Source organism: Oculina patagonica, chromosome 12, assembly GCF_052425735.1.
Source record: "Oculina patagonica isolate OP01 chromosome 12, crgOcupat, whole genome shotgun sequence".
In the NCBI taxonomy this organism is placed as follows: Eukaryota; Metazoa; Cnidaria; class Anthozoa; order Scleractinia; family Oculinidae; genus Oculina; species Oculina patagonica.
Window position 1 is genome coordinate 12,027,045 of NC_135769.1, and position 20,525 is coordinate 12,047,569.

The 20,525-nt window shown below is 39.0% G+C and overlaps 3 protein-coding genes across 6 annotated transcripts in view; all 3 read right to left on the reverse strand.

The window, feature by feature from the left end:
* Positions 1-20,525, reverse strand: part of LOC144631613 (E3 ubiquitin-protein ligase TRIM45-like) — a 187,151-nt gene that overhangs the window by 149,197 nt on the left and 17,429 nt on the right. The window lies entirely within an intron of this gene.
* The window catches only part of LOC144631610 (transcription intermediary factor 1-alpha-like), a 75,307-nt gene continuing 55,738 nt past the window's right edge, over positions 957-20,525 (reverse strand). For 2 of the 3 annotated variants that reach the window (XM_078490088.1, XM_078490087.1), the window contains exon 7: positions 958-2,106. In XM_078490088.1, the coding sequence (XP_078346214.1) occupies positions 1,975-2,106 (132 nt within the window). In that variant the 3' untranslated portion in view covers positions 958-1,974. Of the gene's footprint in view, positions 2,107-20,525 lie in introns of all 3 variants that reach the window. The other variant, XR_013566776.1, reaches the window with a different exon arrangement.
* LOC144631617 (E3 ubiquitin-protein ligase TRIM56-like) lies at positions 4,038-13,685 on the reverse strand. Of its 2 annotated transcripts, XR_013566779.1 has the most exons (5): positions 12,143-13,685; positions 5,966-6,135; positions 5,754-5,860; positions 4,535-4,596; positions 4,038-4,108 (listed from the first exon to the last, which is right to left on the reverse strand). XR_013566779.1 is itself a non-coding variant. In XM_078490097.1 (3 exons), the coding sequence occupies exons 1-3, from the start codon at positions 13,523-13,525 to the stop codon at positions 5,842-5,844; spliced, it is 1,572 nt and encodes a 523-aa protein (XP_078346223.1). In that variant the 5' UTR covers positions 13,526-13,685; the 3' UTR covers positions 5,735-5,841. The 2 variants fall into 2 exon arrangements, 1 of the variants encoding a protein (XP_078346223.1); XM_078490097.1 differs by lacking the exons at positions 4,038-4,108; positions 4,535-4,596 and having other exon boundaries at positions 5,735-5,860.

Consider the following 20,525-nt stretch of genomic DNA (forward strand, 5'->3'; position numbering starts at 1 on the left):
AGCCGCTGCAATAAGGCGCTTGACACACAGCGCGCGAATTTGGAAGAGTGGGAATGTGAACTTGTTTTCCAATTTAATATGGCAAAAGTACATGACGCTCTGTCCTCTCCGTACACCTGTGAGTCTAAACATTTTTGTGAGGCAAAATCTCCTTGTGGAAGCTCAGGCTGAGCGTACATGTATAATGTCTCCTTTGCCTCCCTCCCCTACGGAAAAAAGTATCGTCGCCCTGACAACCATCGCCCAATCATAGCGTGAGGCTGCACGTGAAGGGCAAGGTTAATTACAAATGCGTCCACTCTCTTGCTCTGGTTCAAGGTGTTGGAGAAAGCTAAAAGTTTGCAGACCATGGTTATTTTCCCCGTATTCTTAAATCGCGGAGAGAGGCAGGCGAATCAAAAATTTTCTGCAGTAAAAGAATGGTCTTCGAACTATGCCCATGCGAAGTTTTGGAGTGAGTAGATCAAATTTAAAAGCAATTTTGTCGAACAGTGGTGTTTATCTAGCGTCGGAAGTGTTCACCCTTATAGTCCTGAATAGCCTGCGAGCAGGCTCTCTATTCGGGGGCAACGTGAATATTGAACTGCTCGAGCTTCGCTCGCCGACTCGCGCCTTCGGCACTCGCGGGATCGCGCCTTCGGCGCTCGAAGAGTTCAATATTCACGTCGCCCCCAAATAGAGAGCCTGCTCGCAGGCTAAGTCCTGAAATGTGCGATTTTTGATACAAGCACCAAACTTTGCAGGATTACAAGCATTCATATACTAAGCAACTCTCGATATAGTGCCAACGCCAATTTCTTATTTTTAGCTTGTAAACAGCAATGAAATTTTCAGCCAAGAGGCCCCTCCCCCACGAAGTACCTCTTCTTGCGCTTTTATACACCTTTTATTGTAGATTTTGTTTCAAAACCGACAGATATGAATGCTTAAAAGGCTTACAATTGTTATGTTTTTACCATCTTTTTTGTGCTTCGGCGCTTAAAATGCCTCTTAAAATATAAAAGAAACCCCCTCAACAGAATCCACCCAGTCCCTATGGGCCTCAATTCCAGTGTTTTTGAGATTACTATTACAATTCTACAGTATGCCACAGAAGAGCTATGGAAAAACGTTCCCATGTAAAACAAACTAATTTGTTAAAATATCTTGTTGTGGATTATTGAGATATTTGGAGCAGCCTTTAGTTCTAATCTCGACAGTGTCAAGATTTACGAATTAACAAAAACTGAAGGCTTGTGGACTATACTTTTTTTAGTTCAGAATATTTCTAAAGATAGGAAGACTACTCTAATATTTATCTTGTTATATGACTATTATAATAAAAAGTCCAACCATGTGTAAATTTTTATTTGCCTTTATGAACAAACTAAAGAGATTGAAAAAACTGCTTTGCTTCAGCAGTCAGGACAAGTACAGTGAAACAGTTGATTATCAACTTGCAGTAGATACTGGTAGTTGCCATACTCAGTTTGTAGCTATCTTGCTGTTGAATACGGCCCTATTGCCCAGTTGGGGAAAGGAGTTGATGATGATGATGATGATGATGATGATGATGATGATGATGATGATGATGATGATCTGCATGAAGCTTCATGCAGATTTTCACTCTGATGATGATCAAATAGATCAAAAACGTTTAGTCATAGTTTTTAACTGCTTTTAACCTTAATTTTTTAATACAGTTTTATCGGCGAAATGTACATAAATGATTTTAATTAAAAACAAGTTTAACTGCACATTTTTGTTTGTGCTAAAACTAATGAAATAAACAGCAACAAGTTAAAAAAAAATAATAAATCCAATTGATGAAAGTAGTGTTTCAATTGAGACAATTAATTATACTATTCTGCCACTAATTAACAATGCTGTGCACACCAATAATTATATTCAGAATACTAGCATAATTTATTTACAACATTCTCAACTTGACTGCAATGATTATAATTACTAGTGCTAGTGCTTGGATGTTCAATTCTAACAACAACCGGCTGCTTCATCTTTCTTTCTCTTTGGTTTTTGTTCTACAAAATCAGGCATGTACTTTTTCAGCACAGTGTCAAAATACACTTCTAGGTTGCGCCCCATTATTCCATGTTCAGATGTGGCCTATGAAATGAAATAGAATGCATAAAAATATTAAATTGTGCATGTTGAGGTTTAATTTTACCCCGCTTGTAGAGACCTTATTTTTTAAACCATAATAAGAACATAACAATAAACATTACAGCAAGGCGGCCAAAAGTGTGACCACTTTTAATTTATTCACATTCTTTCGTGCAGATTTAATCCAATCAAATGCCGTGGATAGCTTGCAGTTGACTTCTGATTGGATTAAATCTGCACGAAAGAGTGTGAATAAATTAAAAGTGGTCACACTTTTGGGCGCCTTGCTGTAAGATAACTTTTATACTATTGTAACAGTGCATACTCACTTCATTATATGTTGCGCAGTTATCAAATATAAGACGGCAGTCACTAGCAAACTCGCTAAAGGTTTGGTAGTGTGAAAGGTTCTGTCTTTGAAGCTTGGCACGAACATTTGATAAATTCATGGGATGTTTGATGACTTTGTAGTAATCAGGAGCCTATTAGAAAGACAATGAATGTTGTTTTAGATTTATTCATAAAAATGCACACAGCATTTTATAAATTTTGAACATATACATGTTATCCATGGTCTGATTGGTTGTGCAATTGCTTTGTATGAGACCATGTCGACACAGCAATGATACACCATAGTTGCATGCACAGAAAAAAAATAACCACTTTAAAAGCGTGATATAAACACAACAGAAAATTAAGGAGAAGTGAAACTCCAGCTCATGTTTACTTTAGTTTTGAAATTTTCCCAAACTGTTTCATGTGTTTACTACCCTGGGTACGAGATGAGATCACATTGAACTCCGCATCGTGAATCTTCCATTTGCACATAACCACAATTCCTTGCGCCTTTGATCTTGCCGCCGACCACAATTCCTTGCGTTTGGTAAAAAAAAGTGATTAAAGGTCCCATTAAGTAATCCTTTGCCGATTAGAGAGCTGCCTCGCTCGTTCGCTTCAGGATCACTCGCTGCGGCAGCAACAAGCGCAGTGTTGTGCCTGGAATTACAACAATTTCACAAAAGAATCGCAGAGTTTACCTTTGCATTGATACGACTTCAGAAATCAAAACACCCACGAAACGTTTCCAAGATTTCTATCAATCGAATTTTGAAGGAGTTTCAAACATTGTTTTCGGTAGTTTAATAATAATGAATGAATGAATGAATGAATGAATGAATATTAATAATATTAAAAATAATAATAATAATTAATAATTATTATTATTACATTTTCATAGGGAAAAGTAATTATTTATATCGAATAGTTCTACCAACCGATTTGCTATTAACTCTCTGCTGAAATTCAGTACTGTCTGTGTGACAAAACAGCTCAAGCAGGATCTTTTCACAAATCTTAAACAAAAACATCAATGTTTTAGAAAAACACTTTATTTTACTGAAAGATGAACTCATAAATACAAAGCTTACATGACTTCATAAATATAAAATTACTGAACAATAAATTTAAATTTCAAAAAAAACAGGTGATAAGAATATAATTCTAAAAGGCAATTATTTCAGTATGAATTACTTTAAATCTCAGCACAGAATCATAGGGCTCAAAAAAGTTCCGTCTGATCGTCCAGGACAAGAGGATTTTCCTGACAGGGAAGTAACTGATGATAACAAACAAACTATTACCTTCATCATAAAAAATAAACGTTACTCTGGTTTAAAAAAAATGTTAAGAGGTGTTCGTAAAATTTCCGTAAAAAGTCCCAACGTTTCGGCTAGCACTCAAGCCTCCATCAGGGGAAAGTGATAAACGAATTTACAAAAAGCACGTTTTTATAATATGCAAATAGAACTTATTATGTCATGTCCCTAAAGGCTAAATTTAGAAATTCGTGTGGTAAATGCACGCCATCATCGCGGTTTAGCGGATTCTTGTAGGTATCAACCACCTGGTTACAGGACCATTTTTAAAACTATTACCTTTCTCTCGTACTCTGTCAGACCATTGCATGGAGATCGCCTTTTATTGCCTGGATGGATGCTTTCCTTATCTATTGGGTAAAAATTTGAACTTGAACTTGCAGAATTTTTTATTTATTTTTTTTTCACAAATTGTTACAAAATTGCTTGCCCCCGCTACCAGTGTCATTTTTTTGATTTTGGTTAATCGGTTAAGAAGGTTTATTGGAGCAACTTTTGTGTGGATATCATCTATCAAATAACATGGTTGCTGGAAAAATAAAAATGATATTGGAAGACAATGATAGTAATAAATAGGGGAATTGCACGTTCTCGGGCCCTATGGAAGAATGCACGTTTTTGTAAGATATGCAATCGAATAAAATGTGTTTATTCGATTGCATATCTACTATTACCATATATTAAATATACCATAATTTTAAAAGGTGACGTGGGATGTAAAAAGGATTTAGTAAATGAAACAAGCCCACAAATATTGGTAAATGTACCAAACACACCTTTCTGTTTTAATGCTTTCCAGTCAACTTGCTGACATAAACCACAGCTCCATGGGCTCTCACTGCAGAAAAATAAAGTCAGTCTCTGTTAACTTGACACAGAGCTGCACTAATATATGAGAATTATTTTCTTTCGTGTTAATTAACACGAATTTGATGCTTTACCGTATTCACTCGAATAAGCGCCGCCCCCGAATAAGCGCCGCCCTCGAATAAGCACCGCATTTGGGACAAAAAAGTTAATAAGCGCCGCCCCCGAATAAGCGCCGCAGTCCCGATGCGGCGCTTATTCGAGGAATTCCGTTTAACCTTAAAACAACACTACAAAGCAACTCTAAAACAAAGTTGGACATTTCTTTCCATTAAAAGCGATGTTTTGCAGTTCAAAGTGATTGTTTCACCACTCGCTCATTAGTTTTTCTATCCAAAATTCTTACAATACGTTCATGTACGTTGTTCTGTGAATGTTGTAAAGGCCGCGAACTTTCTCAGGACAGCTAGCGTCACTTCTCTCTTTAGAAAGAGACGAATACTGACAATCAAAAGACGCTATTTTCAGTTACTGTAAAAAAAGAGATTCATTGTGGCGACCAAATTTTAAATAAGCGCCGCCCTCAAATAAGCGCCGCCCTCGAATAAGCGCCGCATTTGAGGTGCGAAAAATTTAATAAGCGCCGCGGCGCTTATTCGAGTAAATACGGTATGTGTTATATTTTCTAAAGCAACCTGCACCTATCACAAGACAAAACAGCAACGTTCAAAAACCGTACTCGAGATTTATTACCATAAATGGGAAGACAGAAAGACGATGGACATTTTGCATCAGAAAGTACATGGACGAATCTAATGACATTTTAAAAATCAATAGTAAATGACGATGTGTCGGCTGACTCTGACGGAGATGTAGATGACATGAATCCGAGATAGGATAATATGTAAGCCAGCGAGGCATGCGAGCCAGAAATCCCAAATCCCAATAAAAGGCTAACCGCAAGCTACCTATAACTACAACTGTAGGCTAACCAGAATACTATTAAGGCTAACCGGAGTGCTATGTAGGCTAACCAATGTGTTATTTAGGCTAACCTGAATGGCTCGCATGACTCGCATGACTCGCATGACTCGCGAGCCATACGAGCCATGCGAGCCAGAAATTACTATTATACTAAATCCAAATAAAAGGCTAACCGCAAGCTACCTAAGTTAACTATAGGCTTACCAGAGTGCTATTTAGGCCAACCGAAGTGCTATTTAGGCTAACCAATGTGTTATTTAGGTTAACCGAAATGGCTCGCATGGCTCGCAGATTATCCGACCCAATGAACCCTGGAAATTAAGATGTAAATGAGGGTGCATAAAATTGACGCGCATTTTTGAAATTCAAGTTAATAACATGCATTTGCTAATATAATAAGTTATACATGTAGATACCTTGGAAGGGCGGGAAGGCAGGGCACATGACACTGCAGGTGGAACACTCGTGGGCAAGTGTCACAGCAAAGCAGTTGATCTCCACCATTACGGCACACGGCACACCAGTCATCGTTTGAACTTGTCTCGTCTATTTCACTCTCTTCACTGATGGAATCCTCCTGTTGCTGCTGTAGGTTGCATGTTTAAATCAGTCATGTAATCAATGAAAGGAAAACTGCTCAAGGTGTTGGAGAACCACTTTCTTGAATATTTGATACATAAAAAATAACAATCAGATCAGAAGGAAGGAAGGAATCTTTGAATTATTTGAAGACTTTCAAAGCCGTGACATTGTGTATGCAAGCCGTGATAAAATGTTATAATAATAAAATTCAATTATCATTTAATTAGTCAAAGTTTTCATTTTGAAGTCAACTTTTTCAATCGATAACTTTACCGATCTTGTAAAAAAATCCATTCAAGTTCGTACCAATACGGTACATTGCCAATGTTTTGCTGAAGTCTTGAGAAGTGTTTTACTAACCAAATCTAAAATATTTCCAAAACATGCTGTGCATTGTGTGCAAGCATTCTACTCTTTGTGACAGGCGACTGTGACGGCCAACTGTGCAGAAATGAAAATCGACACAGCTCTTGCTAAATAAAAAAATAGTTTTAAAGTGGAGTCCGGCTCAAAAAATGTACCGGCAGATCGCACGGCTATTTTGTAGAAAGCAGCAAAGCGTGTAGTTTGCCACAAAAACATTGCGTGACATAAGTGACGTTATCTTTTTTATTTTCAGAAATAGCTTGAACTTGTCATTGAAAACAATTGCAATGATGAATATTGGTATGGTACTTGCTCTTATATAATTAGCCTTTTTTCTCTGTCTTCCCAAACCCACCGCAGCAAAGAAGAGGGCCTGATTGCAGACTAACCCAAAAGTCGACTGAGTGTCGGCCTGCAATGATTTACTGTCAAAACTGAAATGAAACCGATTGCGATATTCGTGACCCGTAGCGGTTTTGTAGCAGGCCCAGGCTATATCCCCGTCTTTTTTGGCCGACAGGAGACTATCGACCACGATAGAAAACATGAATCGGCCTTATGCCCGATTAATAAATGTTATCGATTGCTTGATTGATCGAGTATACGAGATTATAACTAGGGAAGAAAGAAACAAGGCCTGGGACCGAGAAAGGATATTCTCGCAACATGCACAGTGGTGTTACCAGGGCACTTAAAAGGAAGCTTCCTTTTTAGCGCCCTGGGGTTACCTACGAAAATAATGTTAGTCTGAGCGTTTTTGCTTCGGCAAAAATAACACGCATACCATCGAGTCAAGGTAAACTTCAAGGTATACTTCACGAGTTTTTCCCCTGTTACGTCATAAAATTTTGAAATCAAAATTTACTAGGCCTAGTAAATTTTCCATGTCATAAGGCGAAAGATCAACTAAAAACATATATTTTTGCAAATTTCCAGATCGATAGTGTCATTCGTTTTTAAAACAGAGCATTTTGAATATTTGAGTTCTCCGTCGTATGTGACATCCAGCTGAGTGCCGTGACAAAGCTGTTTTGTTTAAAAAAAAGGCCTTTCGTTTCCATTTTGTGCAGATTGAACATTTCAGATATAATAAGTGGTGTTTATGTGAAAGTGTACTAGCCTTTAAGCCAAGGATAGCCGCTGTTGTAAACAGAATTGAGTTCCAGATGGTTTCTCTGACATCACGGCGGCCATTACTGTGTCCCTCGGAAGGACACAGTTATGGCGTCTCCATACTAAGCTTTATAAATTTGCGTTGAAAGGTTCGGAAAATAACTCGCGAACGGTACACCGCACAGACCCGAAACTGGAGAAATTGTTTATCTATTTATCGTCTATAATATTTGAAATTCATAGCTTCTGTAGTTGAATGGTTTCGAATTTATTTTTTGATTGCGTGACAGTGAAAATCAGCAGTATCATGCTGTCACTGAGTCATAAGTTCAGTTTGTAGGCGAAGCATCTGAAATCGTGTAGATTTAGACTTCATTGTGGGCGAAACATCTCAGATCGTGTAGGCGAATCGACTTCATTTTAGGTGAAACGACCGGTTTTCCCGCGAAGACATGGTATCATGGCAGTTCCACTGAAAAGACCTCACTGTATAACGCCTTTATTTTGTAACTAACATAGTGAGTACTTCTATCATGAACACTTCCAGCCACTGGCTGGGGTCTTGAAAGTTGCATATTAATGGAAAACACTCTAATGTTCTCTATTGTTCTTTCAGTTGCTCTACCATAATGAACTGATTGACAATTAACTTAACACACATGCTGCATGTGGCAGTGATGTAAAGCATTTGCTTTTTACGCTATGCCATTAATGAAAATAAACACCTATTTTACCATGTTGTCAGAAAATTATCATCATCATCATTTTTAGTGTAGTGTTTGAACTACACTCATGCTGTAGTTTGTTTGTGAGGTGAAAAGTGCTACGGAGATAACGCTAGCTGTAAACAATTGCGCACTGAAGTGGAACAAGCATTCCACTCATGTCAAAAGATAGCCTGCGTTGTTGCAGCCGGACGTGTCACCAAATCCTCGATATACGGCGCAGGCTACTTTCAAAAGATCGTATGTAATTATTAATATGCAAGATTTAAATCCTCGCGTTTCCAGGTACGAACTGCAAGAATTTCTTGTCTTTTGCCGGAAAAGAAACAGCAAAAACCGGGGCAAAAACATGTCAAAAAGAGAGTTGGCAAGTAAAGTTTCTTTGATTTGTCAAACATAAAAGTGAATGCTTCCAAATTAATATTTACAGTGCGAATACTCGAACCGGGACAGTTGGAACAAAGTTAACCAATCACAACGCTAATTGAGAACAAAGAATGGCGACCTTTTTTAGAAATGGACCAATAACGTCCAAGACCGCAAACAATAGATTTGCAACAAAATTTAAACAGTCAACAACGTTTGAAACAGTTGCGGACCTCTCAGGAAACTTGCCTTGTATTTGATTGGATAGTTTCGATCCTAAATTTTCACTGACTGCACCGAATTTTCAGTAGCGCTCGTAAAACCGTAATCAAAAGTTGGCTTTCACAGGCTGAAAAATTCTTCAAAAGAAATTTTCTGATAAAATTGTATTGCTCTTCGTTGGTGATAGCACAGTAAAGAATAACGAAGGACGCTTTTATTCACGACAAGCGCGAAGACGCGAAACGGGATGGAATTGTTTCAAAGGACGTCTTATGTCGCACGTGAGCAGAAAGTGAATAGAAACGTTCTAGATTTCATGTTTGAAAAGTCAGTTGTTTTCACTCTTCTAAGTTACATACTCGTGTTTGTTGTGATTATTTTTTGTTTCTGACGAAAGACAAGGCAAGAAAGATTTGGGATGCCGCCACAGCGACAACTGACCTTGCATATTTTATTAATGGCAATTTTGCTTTCGCCGCATGAAATGAATTTTCTCCCATAAAAGTTTCAGTGACTTTAGCCTGTGATAATTTTATAAAACCACAGAAAGATTGAAGACTCAATGACGAAACGGAACAAACTCCTCTTTCACGAAAACCGTGAGTTTACAAAGTTGTAACAGTAGATAACCGACAGAAAATGAGTCCGTGAGCAAACAAGCGAAAACAACATTCGACCTGATGTTTACATTTCACGTGGCCTCAAATCGTGTCAAAAAATGTAAAGTGGTAACTTGTGGACAGTTATACGGCATTGACCGACGATATAAGTATTCTGTTTTCGTGAATTTCAAAGTCATACGAAGGTGTAAAAGCAATTTGTTAACATTGGCGAGGAAGTGACTCGCATCGATTTCAAGGCAACAGACAGAGCAAAGCAACTGAAAAGCTAGGGACGTATACAAAACATGGACCCGGGTCCATGGACCACCCCTGTGGACCCGGTCCATGGACCACCTTGTGGACCCGGTTCATGGACCACCCCTGTGGACCACCCCTAATTTTCGAAAGAAAATCAATTGACGGCAGGTACCAAAACCCAAAACAACGAAATGAAACCACCGAAACGAAACGACCAAAACAAGCTAAACCACCAAAACGAATCCGCCGAAACAACTGAAACAGTAATCTCGTTCCCGCATCTCGCGGGTAGACGAAGCCGGAAGGCGAGATCTGACCAAGTAAGAAAATTCAATTTTTTTGATTGGCTCTTTCAAAGCATGGCTGTCACAGCGCTAAAATTTGAACGTGCGATGTGGCCCCAAGGGAATTCAATGTCTGTATTTTATGCAAATTATAGATCATGCACGCAATCATAATATATTCATTTTTGGTACGTTTCGTTGTTTACAGTCGGCCTCAAAAGACAAGAAGATTTCGTTTTAGTTCTTTGTAGCATTATAAATCTATTTCAAAAGAATAACGATGTTTAAAAACAGAGAATCTGCCGTAAGAATATTTACGTTTGATTACGTGACCGGATCAAATTTGCATAAAATCTAGACATGTCTCAGACATTGCATGTAACCGCCGAATGTACAGTTTTTTTAAATCAAATATTGTCAATATTTTTACCCGACCTAAAGCCTTCATAATTGCCTTTTGCTTAGTAAAATACTCTGCTAGACAACAAGACAAAATCACCGAAACAAGCAAAACCTTTACCAGCTAACCGTAAACAGACTAACCGGAGTCCTAGTTGAATATGTTTCGTTTCGCTCGTTTCAACCGTTTCGGCGGTTTCGTTTTGGTCGTTTCAGTGGTTTCGCTAATTTGGTTTTGTTTCATTTCGTTGTTTTGTGTTTTGGTACCTGCCGTCAATTCATACCCTGTCCCCATTCTACACTTAAATTAGGGGTGGTCCACAGGGGTGGTCCATGGACCGGGTCCACAAGGTGGTCCATGGACCGGGTCCACAGGGGTGGTCCATGGACCCGGGTCCATGTTTTGTATACGTCCGAAAAGCTAGAGCGAAATGAAAATAATTACGGCGTGAATTTGATTTCACAGTCTTAATTTTATTTCCGGAGTGAAAATTTTCAAACAAGAGCGAACACAGTGTGGAATATTCAATTCACAACTCCTGGCCGTGAAGAGAAAATTCACGGTTCGTAGTTTGATTTGTAAACTTTTCGCGAAGACGATATTGTAACATACATCTTGTATAACTTGTCTAACACGATCTCTATCTACGACCTCTTGAAAATTAAGGATCGAAACTAACCAATCAAAAACAAGACGAGTTTCCTGAGAGGTCCGCAACTATTTGCAACGTTGTTGAGTTTTCAAATTTTTCTGTAAATCTATTGTTTGCGTTCTTGAACGTCATTGGTCTGTTAACGAAAAAGGTCGACATTCTTTGTTCTCGATTAACGTTGTCATTGGTTAATTTTGTTCCAACTGTCCCGGTTCGAGTATTCGCACTGTAAAGCAACATGACCGGCCGCGACCTTTTCCGGACATCAACAAACCGTCACGCAAATTGTACATCTCCCAAGCCAGTTTCCTTCCATGAATGAAACTTTCGTTGAGAGAGTGCCGTGTAAAATCTTCGCAGTGCAAAAAACAATACTTTCACTGCTGATTCCATCTGTTGAAAAAAGAAAACGTTTACCGCGGTTTTCTGTTTTTTAACGTGGAAATTGTTGCTTCACTGTGAACTAACTAACGGTTGTATAGGTTTGGCTTCGTCAGTTGGAAGAGTTTAATGGCCGAAAATTTCCAAGTCCACTTTATACTGGTTTGTCAACTATTGTTATTCAACTGCAGAGAAATAAGCAGTCAAATGGTTGGAGGAGGGAAATAAGCGAAAATTTCGCATATTGTGATTATAACGAAAATTAAACTGAAATCACTACATTGCGAAAAAAACACGATTTAAATTGTCATCAACAGTAATGCAATGCGATAAGCCAGTAAAATTAACTTATCGTCGTGTCCAAGGGAGGACAATGTTGTGTTGCATTTATTTATGGTCAAAAGGTAACTGCTTCGGCTTAATACAGGTGTCAATCTTAGTTGCTACATGTATTTCAAACACTACACTCTCCGATTGGAGCACTCGTTATTATTGCGACTGAGTAGTCATTTTCTACGGGTATATGGAAATGAAAGGGATGTTTGGCTAGCTGCCAATGAGAGTTTCTGCAGAATACTGATAAGACAAAAATACATGTAAATCTAAGGAATTCGTGTGTTGGTGAATAAATCATTGTCATACCTTTTCTATCGATTCATGGCACAGAAAGAAATCCAGGGGAGATTCTGGTTTTTCTTGCTTGACCTTGCCTGGTTGGGGCGAGCTTGTTGTAGGGGATACCTCAGGGTCGGGAAGTCCATGGGAACTGTTACTTCTCTTTAACACCGGTAGCACTTTGGGTACTGGGGGATATACCGCAGGGTCTGGCATTCCCTGGGAACTATTGCTTCTCTCTAACACAGGGAGAAGATTGGGTGCAAAACCACCTTGGAAATTTTCAGTCAGTGCTTCTTCTGTAGACAGACGTACATCTGTTTCCCAACCCAGGCTTAAACTCTCAGGTGCAATAGTTGAGACAAACTTCACAAATGAACTAACCGGAACTGCTGGGACTGGGGTCTTGTTTAGATCTTCAAACCGCTGTTTCAAATTCTCCTTGCTTTGCATTATGTCTAAGCTTAAGCTTCCTTGAACCAGGTTATTAGCAAACCCAACTGCATGTTTGATTCGCTTGGTCGAGGACTGTACTTGTTCCTTGGCACAGTTTAATTCCTCTGTTCTCGTCCTGCCTATATTCTTGAGGGCGGTAATGGCTTCTTGCTCACGTTCTCGAATCGTAGCGAGCATTTTATCAGCTACTTCGGAAACCTTATTTATAGCGTTGATGACATTATCTTCCAGCTTGGACGCTGTTTCTTCCAGTTGGCGCATCACATCACTGTAAACTTTTCTCTTTCCTTCCATCAACTCGACGCCCGCCATGATGTTGGCTTTCTCTCTATCCACTGCTTTTTCAAGCGGATCAAATTTGTGATTGTTATGATCTGTGTTTATACAAATTTGACAAACACAAGTTTGACATTCAAGACAGTAAAACCTGGTTACCTCTCTCTCGTGGTACTCTAAAGTGCAAAAGGACTTTCGCTTTAACAGGGCCTCGTAGTCTTGGGCTTGAAACTGTTTAACTGGTGTGACTTTGTGTCCTTCAAACGCCGCGGCAGCAGCTTGGAACAAAGCTTGAAACGTTTCATGATTGTTTACACAGTCAGGGCACAACAGTTTTTCGCAATCAAAGCAATAACTGATCTCAGCGCTCTTTTTCTTACAAATACCGCAGTTGATCTTGCTTCCATCAACGCTTTGTCGAACAGCAAGATGACTTAACAAACTGATGTGTAGAAAACTGGTCGGCAAATTATCAAAACGATTTCCTTCAGGGATGCCAACCTCTTCCTGACAGTCAGGGCAACGATATTTTCCTTGTCTTTGGCTGGTTAATGCGTGTTTCTTCAAGCACTCAAGGCAGAAAGTATGAAGACAGGCTATTGTCTTGGGTTTGGTGTAAGTATCCAAACAGATCGAGCAAGTTACCTGCTTTTTGAGGTTTTTCAAAAGAGACTCCATCGCAGTAGACTGTCGATTGCAAAATGACGTTTTCAAGCTCTGGCTATGTGTCAATGATTCCGAGAAACAGAATAGTAGAATAACAACATTCTATTTTCAGAAGCCAATCATGTTCTTTCTAGCTATATTCTGTTTCTCGGAATCACAAACATAATAGCCCAGATTGCCCTTTAACCTTGGAGCGGAAGTTTGGCAATTTAGCTAAACATTCCGGGGTCCGCCAATTCGGTGAGTTATGTTTCGTGAGTTGCAAAATCTTGAAATGGGGGGGTCTGAAATTTCAAGATTCTGCCGGCAAAATCTTTTCTAGGTTCAGTATAGCTGATATAACAACCAATGAATGCAGCACTTTAAACACATCATGGCCTTTAAGTCCTTTAAGGATACGTACCTCTGAAAACCTTTGATCCATTTTAGCAGTGAAAACGGTTCTTAGTAGTGAAAATTAATGGTCGTTACCGAATAGATTCGGGTCGAGAGTGAGCAATTCCGTGCCAGACGAGTCGAAGAACGTAAACAGAAGTTTCATTGTGCAACTCGATCAGTATTGTGCAATTTTGAAAATTCAACATTTTGCCGGCAAGAAATTGAAATTTCAAGATTTGGCGGCAAGATTTTGAAATTTCAACATTTTGCTGGCAAGATTTTGGAAATTAAACATTTTGCCGGCAAGATCTTGAAAATTCAGATAATGCCGCCAAAATCTCGAAAATTCAACATTTTGCCGGCAAGATCTTGAAATTCAAAATTCTGCCGGCTAAATCTTGAATTTTCAAGATATTGCAACTCCGCCAGCGTTACCTCACGCCTGGTAACTCACCATTGCTAACTCACCCCTTTGTTACACCCGGATTTTTTGTTTTGTATTTGGGCTTGTACGTAGCTCCCGCTTACCACATTGATTTCAGAGTAATATATAGATTTAGGCAAGCCTAAAAGCGGAGCTCCCCATTTTTTTTTTTTTTTTACTGGAGTCAACTATGTTTCCATTCTGATAAATATGCGGTCAAAGCTTTAATGTATACGCTGGCCCATAGGCCGGTGCAGGACAAATTTAAATTGAACATGGTTAAAATGAATTTCTTACGGTACAACAAAAATAACAATCTCGAGGCAGAACAACTCATGGCCTAAAAATTAATGTTAATTCTCTGCTTTATAAGAATAGAAAGAAATGTAAATGCTGGCCCATAGAAACGTCAATATATTTCTTGGACAGATATTTCCGTCTCACTTTTCTTGCCTAACATCGGTGCACTCAAATGGGTTCCTCACGTACGCAAATTTAAAACTTATCTGGGATAAATCGGTGGTCATTTTTTTATTTCTTACTGTGTGCACAGTTTAAACAAATTTTAACGTATACTAAATCATAGGTATTCAGTGTAAAAGTGAGCTTTACTAAAGGAAAAAAAATATTTGAATTACTCAAAAAAATATGAGTTCACACCTTACGCTAGAGCTAGATCGGGTAAACATGATTCTCAGAACAAGTTTAGTTTAGATAAATTAATTTTGTTGAGTGCTTTGTTGTCGTTCAACACTTCTAAAAACGTCAGTACTGTATGAATTTCTTATGCCGAGAAAATTTACGGCTGAAACTCGGAATAAACTCACAGAACATCACAGCAAGGTCACACGGCAAGGGATTATAATTCGACTTTATACGGCCAAAGAAAATCAACTTACGGCAATAGATAATCAGTACATCCATAGCAAAATAAAACCAACTTAAAAAAAAAAACTAAAAAAAACAACAACCAAAAAAATGAACTGACATGTGAGCATAAGCTTAAATGTACTACATATTAAAGCGACTGAAAGCGGCAAAGTATTTACCGATTGATCTAAACCTTGCCGACACAGAATCTATCGAAACTGCGCTCAGAAAGTAAAAACAACATGAAATTTTCTGTCATAAAATCAGGCTCAGCAATTCAGTAGAGGTTGTTACCTTGCATCAGGGTCCTGTCCTTTTCTTTAGAGGACTTGATCCATGCAGTGGTTAGCTCCGTTTTAACACACTCATTCGCTAAAGTTATTGTATTCTTGATGCTGACAGCCGTAGATTCAACCGCAAACAACAGAAACAAGCAAACTAGACTTGCACAAGGAATATCATTCGCAATTATTTCGGGTCTCCTCGTAAACCTTTTTCGTTTTCCACAATTTCACGGGATAAATATGACATTTGAGGACATCGTGCGAGAAATGCTTGCGGTTTCATTCAGCCTACACAGTGAACACCGCGCAACAAATTTTCCCGCGTTTTCATAACATAACTTCGTTTAGATCAAGCTGAAACGTCCACATCATCCAGTCGATAGAAGATAACGTCAATTGTTCGTTTTACGGTTACGAAAAATGCTACCAGAGACCAATAAATTGAATATAACCGTCTAGCGATCGAACGACAGCCATTTATTTGGTGTAAAGGTTTCAATACACTCACACATGAATAAAGACTAACAAAATAGAGCAGTTGGATAATAAACCTCTCAGATATTTTGCTGTGTGGTATCGCTGTGTAATTTTACCCCTTGTGTACATTTTGTCTTGCCTTGCGAGCTTTATTTGCTGTTTGTAATTTCCTTACTTTTCTTTAGCCACGGGCGGGCAACCTCGTCCCCAGGCCTAATCCGTGCGTACGTACGTACATACGCGACAACCAAAACTTCTCGGTTCGATAGGATACCATTTGCCTGCCTATGGATGCTCCGCTCGCGGCGCCTTCGGCGCCGTGGGAGCTCCGCTAAAAATTGTATAGAACAACAACATTTTTAAATAAGCAGAGTATTACATGGTATTAGCTTGCGTTACAGCCACAGAAACAGACTGGGAATAGAGTAGAAAGGAGGTTAAAGACGCAGCAACATGTAGCAGCGACAAAATCATGCGTTGCTCACACTGAGGGGACATGTAGCAGGGATGTGTAGTGAGGACATGTAGCAGCAACAAAATCAAACTGTGTACACACACAAACCACTGTAGCGGGGACATATCCCACGGACATGTCGCAGCGACACATCCCCTCGTGTGTGCTGATAATTTTTGGCACGTGCAACACGAATTCCTGCAACATTTAGTCTGTGCGACATGTTGCACGAAGTTCAACGAGATGAATTCCGTGCAACATGTCGCAGGGACAAAACAGTTTTCTTAGAAAACTGTTTTTTTTTTCTTGCAAAACAGTTTTCTTAGAAAACTGTTTTGCGCGTGCCAAAAATAGTCAGCGCACACGTTTGGACGTGTCGCTGCGACCAGTCTCTGGAACATGCCACCGCTACATTTTCTTGCGTGTGTACATATTTTGATTTTGTCGCTGCTACATGTCTCCGCTACACGTCCCTGCTACATCTCCCCTCAGTATAAACAACACATGATTTTGTCGCTGCTAATTATTAACCCTTAATATGCTGAAAATATTCCTAAAAAACGCGTTTTTTTTAACCGTTAATCGATTTTCTTGGTTCTACGGTCCAAACGTTCTCTAAATTTGCTAAAAATGCACTTTCTGACAATGCAGGAAGATTTTGATGAAATTTCCATCTAAAAATGTACAATATTTTACTTTGGCGCATGCGCATAAGCCAAAATTTGGACTTGTTTTTTTGATTTTTTTGATTATTTTTTTTTTGGCTGAACCGTTCCGATTTTTTTCCTTGCTCCTTTCCTTTTCGTTTTTCTCTGCTTTCTTATTCTCTCTATCTTTTCCTCTGTGCACCCATTCTACTGGCCTAAAAAGTTTTGATCAATGGAAAACCCTGGAAAGGAGATCATGATCAAGCACGGGTATTTTGGCCTGTTTTTGCACCAATTTTACACCAAAAACTGATCGCATTTTTTTCGATTAGCTCTGTCGGAATGCAGTCAATATTGAAGATGGACAGTCCTGTGGAAAGATCTATCCAAGCTCTATAAGATGCAAATCACAAAAATCTGCTGACGTGTAAATTGGTGACGTCATAAGTGACAGAATGGCCATTCCTCCAAATCCCGGAATAATCCGCGCTTAGCATGTTAAGGGTTAATGTCGCTGCGACACATCCGCGAACTTTCTAAGAATATTCAAGCACTCTTTGGATCGTCTTGGTGAAGTAAATTGCACTTTTCACTCTGGATTTACGTCGTAATTAATGTTTAATTAACCGAATCTTTTTTGTCACTGTTTGTTCAAAATTCGCCAGTTGATTCGCCAGCAGCTAATTCGCTTGTGGCGACGTTTCTTCGATGCGATACGAAAAGTTTTGCTTTAACTAAACATTTGCCTTGAAATATCTTCTCATGTCACAACTAGTGTAATGACGTCATCGATCACGTGACAATTCCCAAGTAAGCGTTTATGGTTGCTGTGACAAGATTTCGCTATCGAATTAAAAACAATTAGCATATTTGAGGTTTTGTTTGTGCGGGACTTTTAAAAATTGCAGGTTACGTCCGCAATTCAAACTTTAAGGGGGCAATGCACATGAGCGGAAGACTAGGCCGAGGGCTGTAGAATCTCGACGTTTTGTCACACAGCAACAAAGCTTTGTGGGTAAGAAATTTTTAACATGAAAATTTTTTAATGGCCAAACAAGGGACATGACGTCATCAGTCACGTGACCAGAGCGTTTTGAATATTTTACACCGTGTAAAAAGTTCATTATTCAGCATTAATTGGCAAATTTCATCAAAAATTTACTGCAGTGTCAGAAAGTGCATTTCTAGCAAAGAGAAAAGAAATTTAGGACCGTAGAGCCAAGAAAATCAATTAACGGTTAAAAAACGTGTTTTTGGAGTAATTTCAGCATATTAAGGGTTATGATTTAAACGTGAAACGTTATAAAGTTTAATTAAAAATAATTATTATTTACTTTTACTGGTTTCACTTGTAATAACTTTATAAATATATGTTATTTGCCGGCTGGGAGGTCCGTATAGTGAAAAACTGTGACCGAGGTCTTGAAAATGCTGCCCTCGGCCGCCTCGGCCTGCGGCCTCGGGCAGCATTTTCAAGGCCGAGGTCACAGTTTTTCACTATACGGACCGACCCTAAGCCGGTAAATAACTTATTTATTTTTTTCCTACTTTAATGTGTTTGATTAAAAAACACCTAAAAAACCTACAAAGACTTTCTTGCCAAATGTGTTTGTATTTATATGCGCGCGCATCCAATGTTGAGTCGATCGCCATAAGCTACGGCAAGAGTAAATAATGATCTGTTTGCTATAAGAACTCATATATATATATATATATAACCAACAAATGGAGTGAAATTCTCATCTGCTACAAAGTGCTCAATAGCTGAACTAGAGCGGTGAATAACAGTAAAATCTCAAGAGTTAGTTTATATGGTCATTTATTCGCTACTCTGAGTTTCATGCCTCGTGCGAGGCAATCATCAGGCGACTGCCAGAAAAAACGGTTACATTCAAAGATATTTGAAAATTCAAAACAATACAATACATTGCGTGTCATATGTCACGTCACGCGAGAACTTTATCACTAGTTAAAAAACGTTTTTCAGTAAGAATTTCCTAGAGTGTCTGCAACACGATACAAGCTCATTTCTGCTGTTCAGAGTTGACATTTCCGGTTTACATAAAATGAAAAATTTCTCCCACAAACACAAATTACACCTCTTGGTTACATTCGAATAAGACCTAGCCTGTTTAACTTTGCGCCACTTGATGTCATACTTTACTTTCTGATCTTTCAGGCTCCAATTGCCGGAAATCTAGCACGTGTCCTATGGATGGAAATTGTAACATTGAAAGCATTATTTACCAGGCCGAAGTCACTACACCAACCACGAAGGAAACATACATCGGGCTATGTGACACTACGTTTAAATTAAGATACCGTAATCATGTATGTTCTTTTCGAAATGAGCGGTATAAACACGCCACTGAACTAAGTAAGTATATCTGGAGCCTGAAAGATCAGAAAGTAAAGTATGACATCAAGTGGCGCAAAGTTAAACAGGCTAGGTCTTATTCGAATGTAACCAAGAGATGTAATTTGTGTTTGTGGGAGAAATTTTTCATTTTATGTAAACCGGAAATGTCAACTCTGAACAGCAGAAATGAGCTTGTATCGTGTTGCAGACACTCTAGGAAATTCTTACTGAAAAACGTTTTTTAACTAGTGATAAAGTTCTCGCGTGACGTGACATATGACACGCAATGTATTGTATTGTTTTGAATTTTCAAATATCTTTGAATGTAACCGTTTTTTCTGGCAGTCGCCTGATGATTGCCTCGCACGAGGCATGAAACTCAGAGTAGCGAATAAATGACCATATAAACTAACTCTTGAGATTTTACTGTTATATATATATATATATATATAACTGCAGACAGTACTGTTTCGGCCTTCTGGGCCTCATCAGTGCAGTGCTGATGCTAGGATGGAGGTTAAGCTGTATAGCCACCCCAAATGATCCCACACTTGTGGTATCATCAAAGCCATGCCAGAGTGCTCAAACTAGTAAAAACTAGTGAGCATGCGTATCTTAAAGATACGTCTTTAGTTTACCTTTAACCCAAACAGGTGCCTGTGTATGATGTAAACAGGCATTTGCGGCCAATTTCCCTAACACCTGTACTATCGAAAGTGGCTGAAGAGTTTGTAGTCGATCAGCACATAAAACCTGCTGTCCTCGCGAAAGTGGACCCTCGGCAGTTTGGTACTATTCCAGGTTCAAGTACCACAGAGGCACTCATCAGTATGACGCATGCGTGGAACTGTGCCACCGATGGAAACGGGTCTACTGTGAGGGTAGTGCTATTCGACTTCAAGAAAGCATTCGATCTTATTGATCATAAAATTCTGATCCAAAAGCTTCGCCTCTTTGACATTCATGAGGCCGTCATCGCTTGGATCTTCGACTTCCTATGTTGTCGCAAACAACGAGTGAAACTTGGTCAGGATTGTTTTTCAGAGTGGTGTGATGTCCCGGCAGGTGTCCCCCAAGGGACCAAATTGGGCCCCTGGCTCTTTATTATAATGATCAACG

Bases quoted from the DNA above. Each gene is read 5' to 3' on its own strand.
- LOC144631617 (XM_078490097.1), bottom strand. From the start codon at position 13,525: ATGGAGTCTCTTTTGAAAAACCTCAAAAAGCAGGTAACTTGCTCGATC. The intron at 6,136-12,142 runs GTATGACAATGA...TGCAACCTACAG, and splicing joins GCCATGAATCGATAGAAAAG to CAGCAACAGGAGGATTCCAT.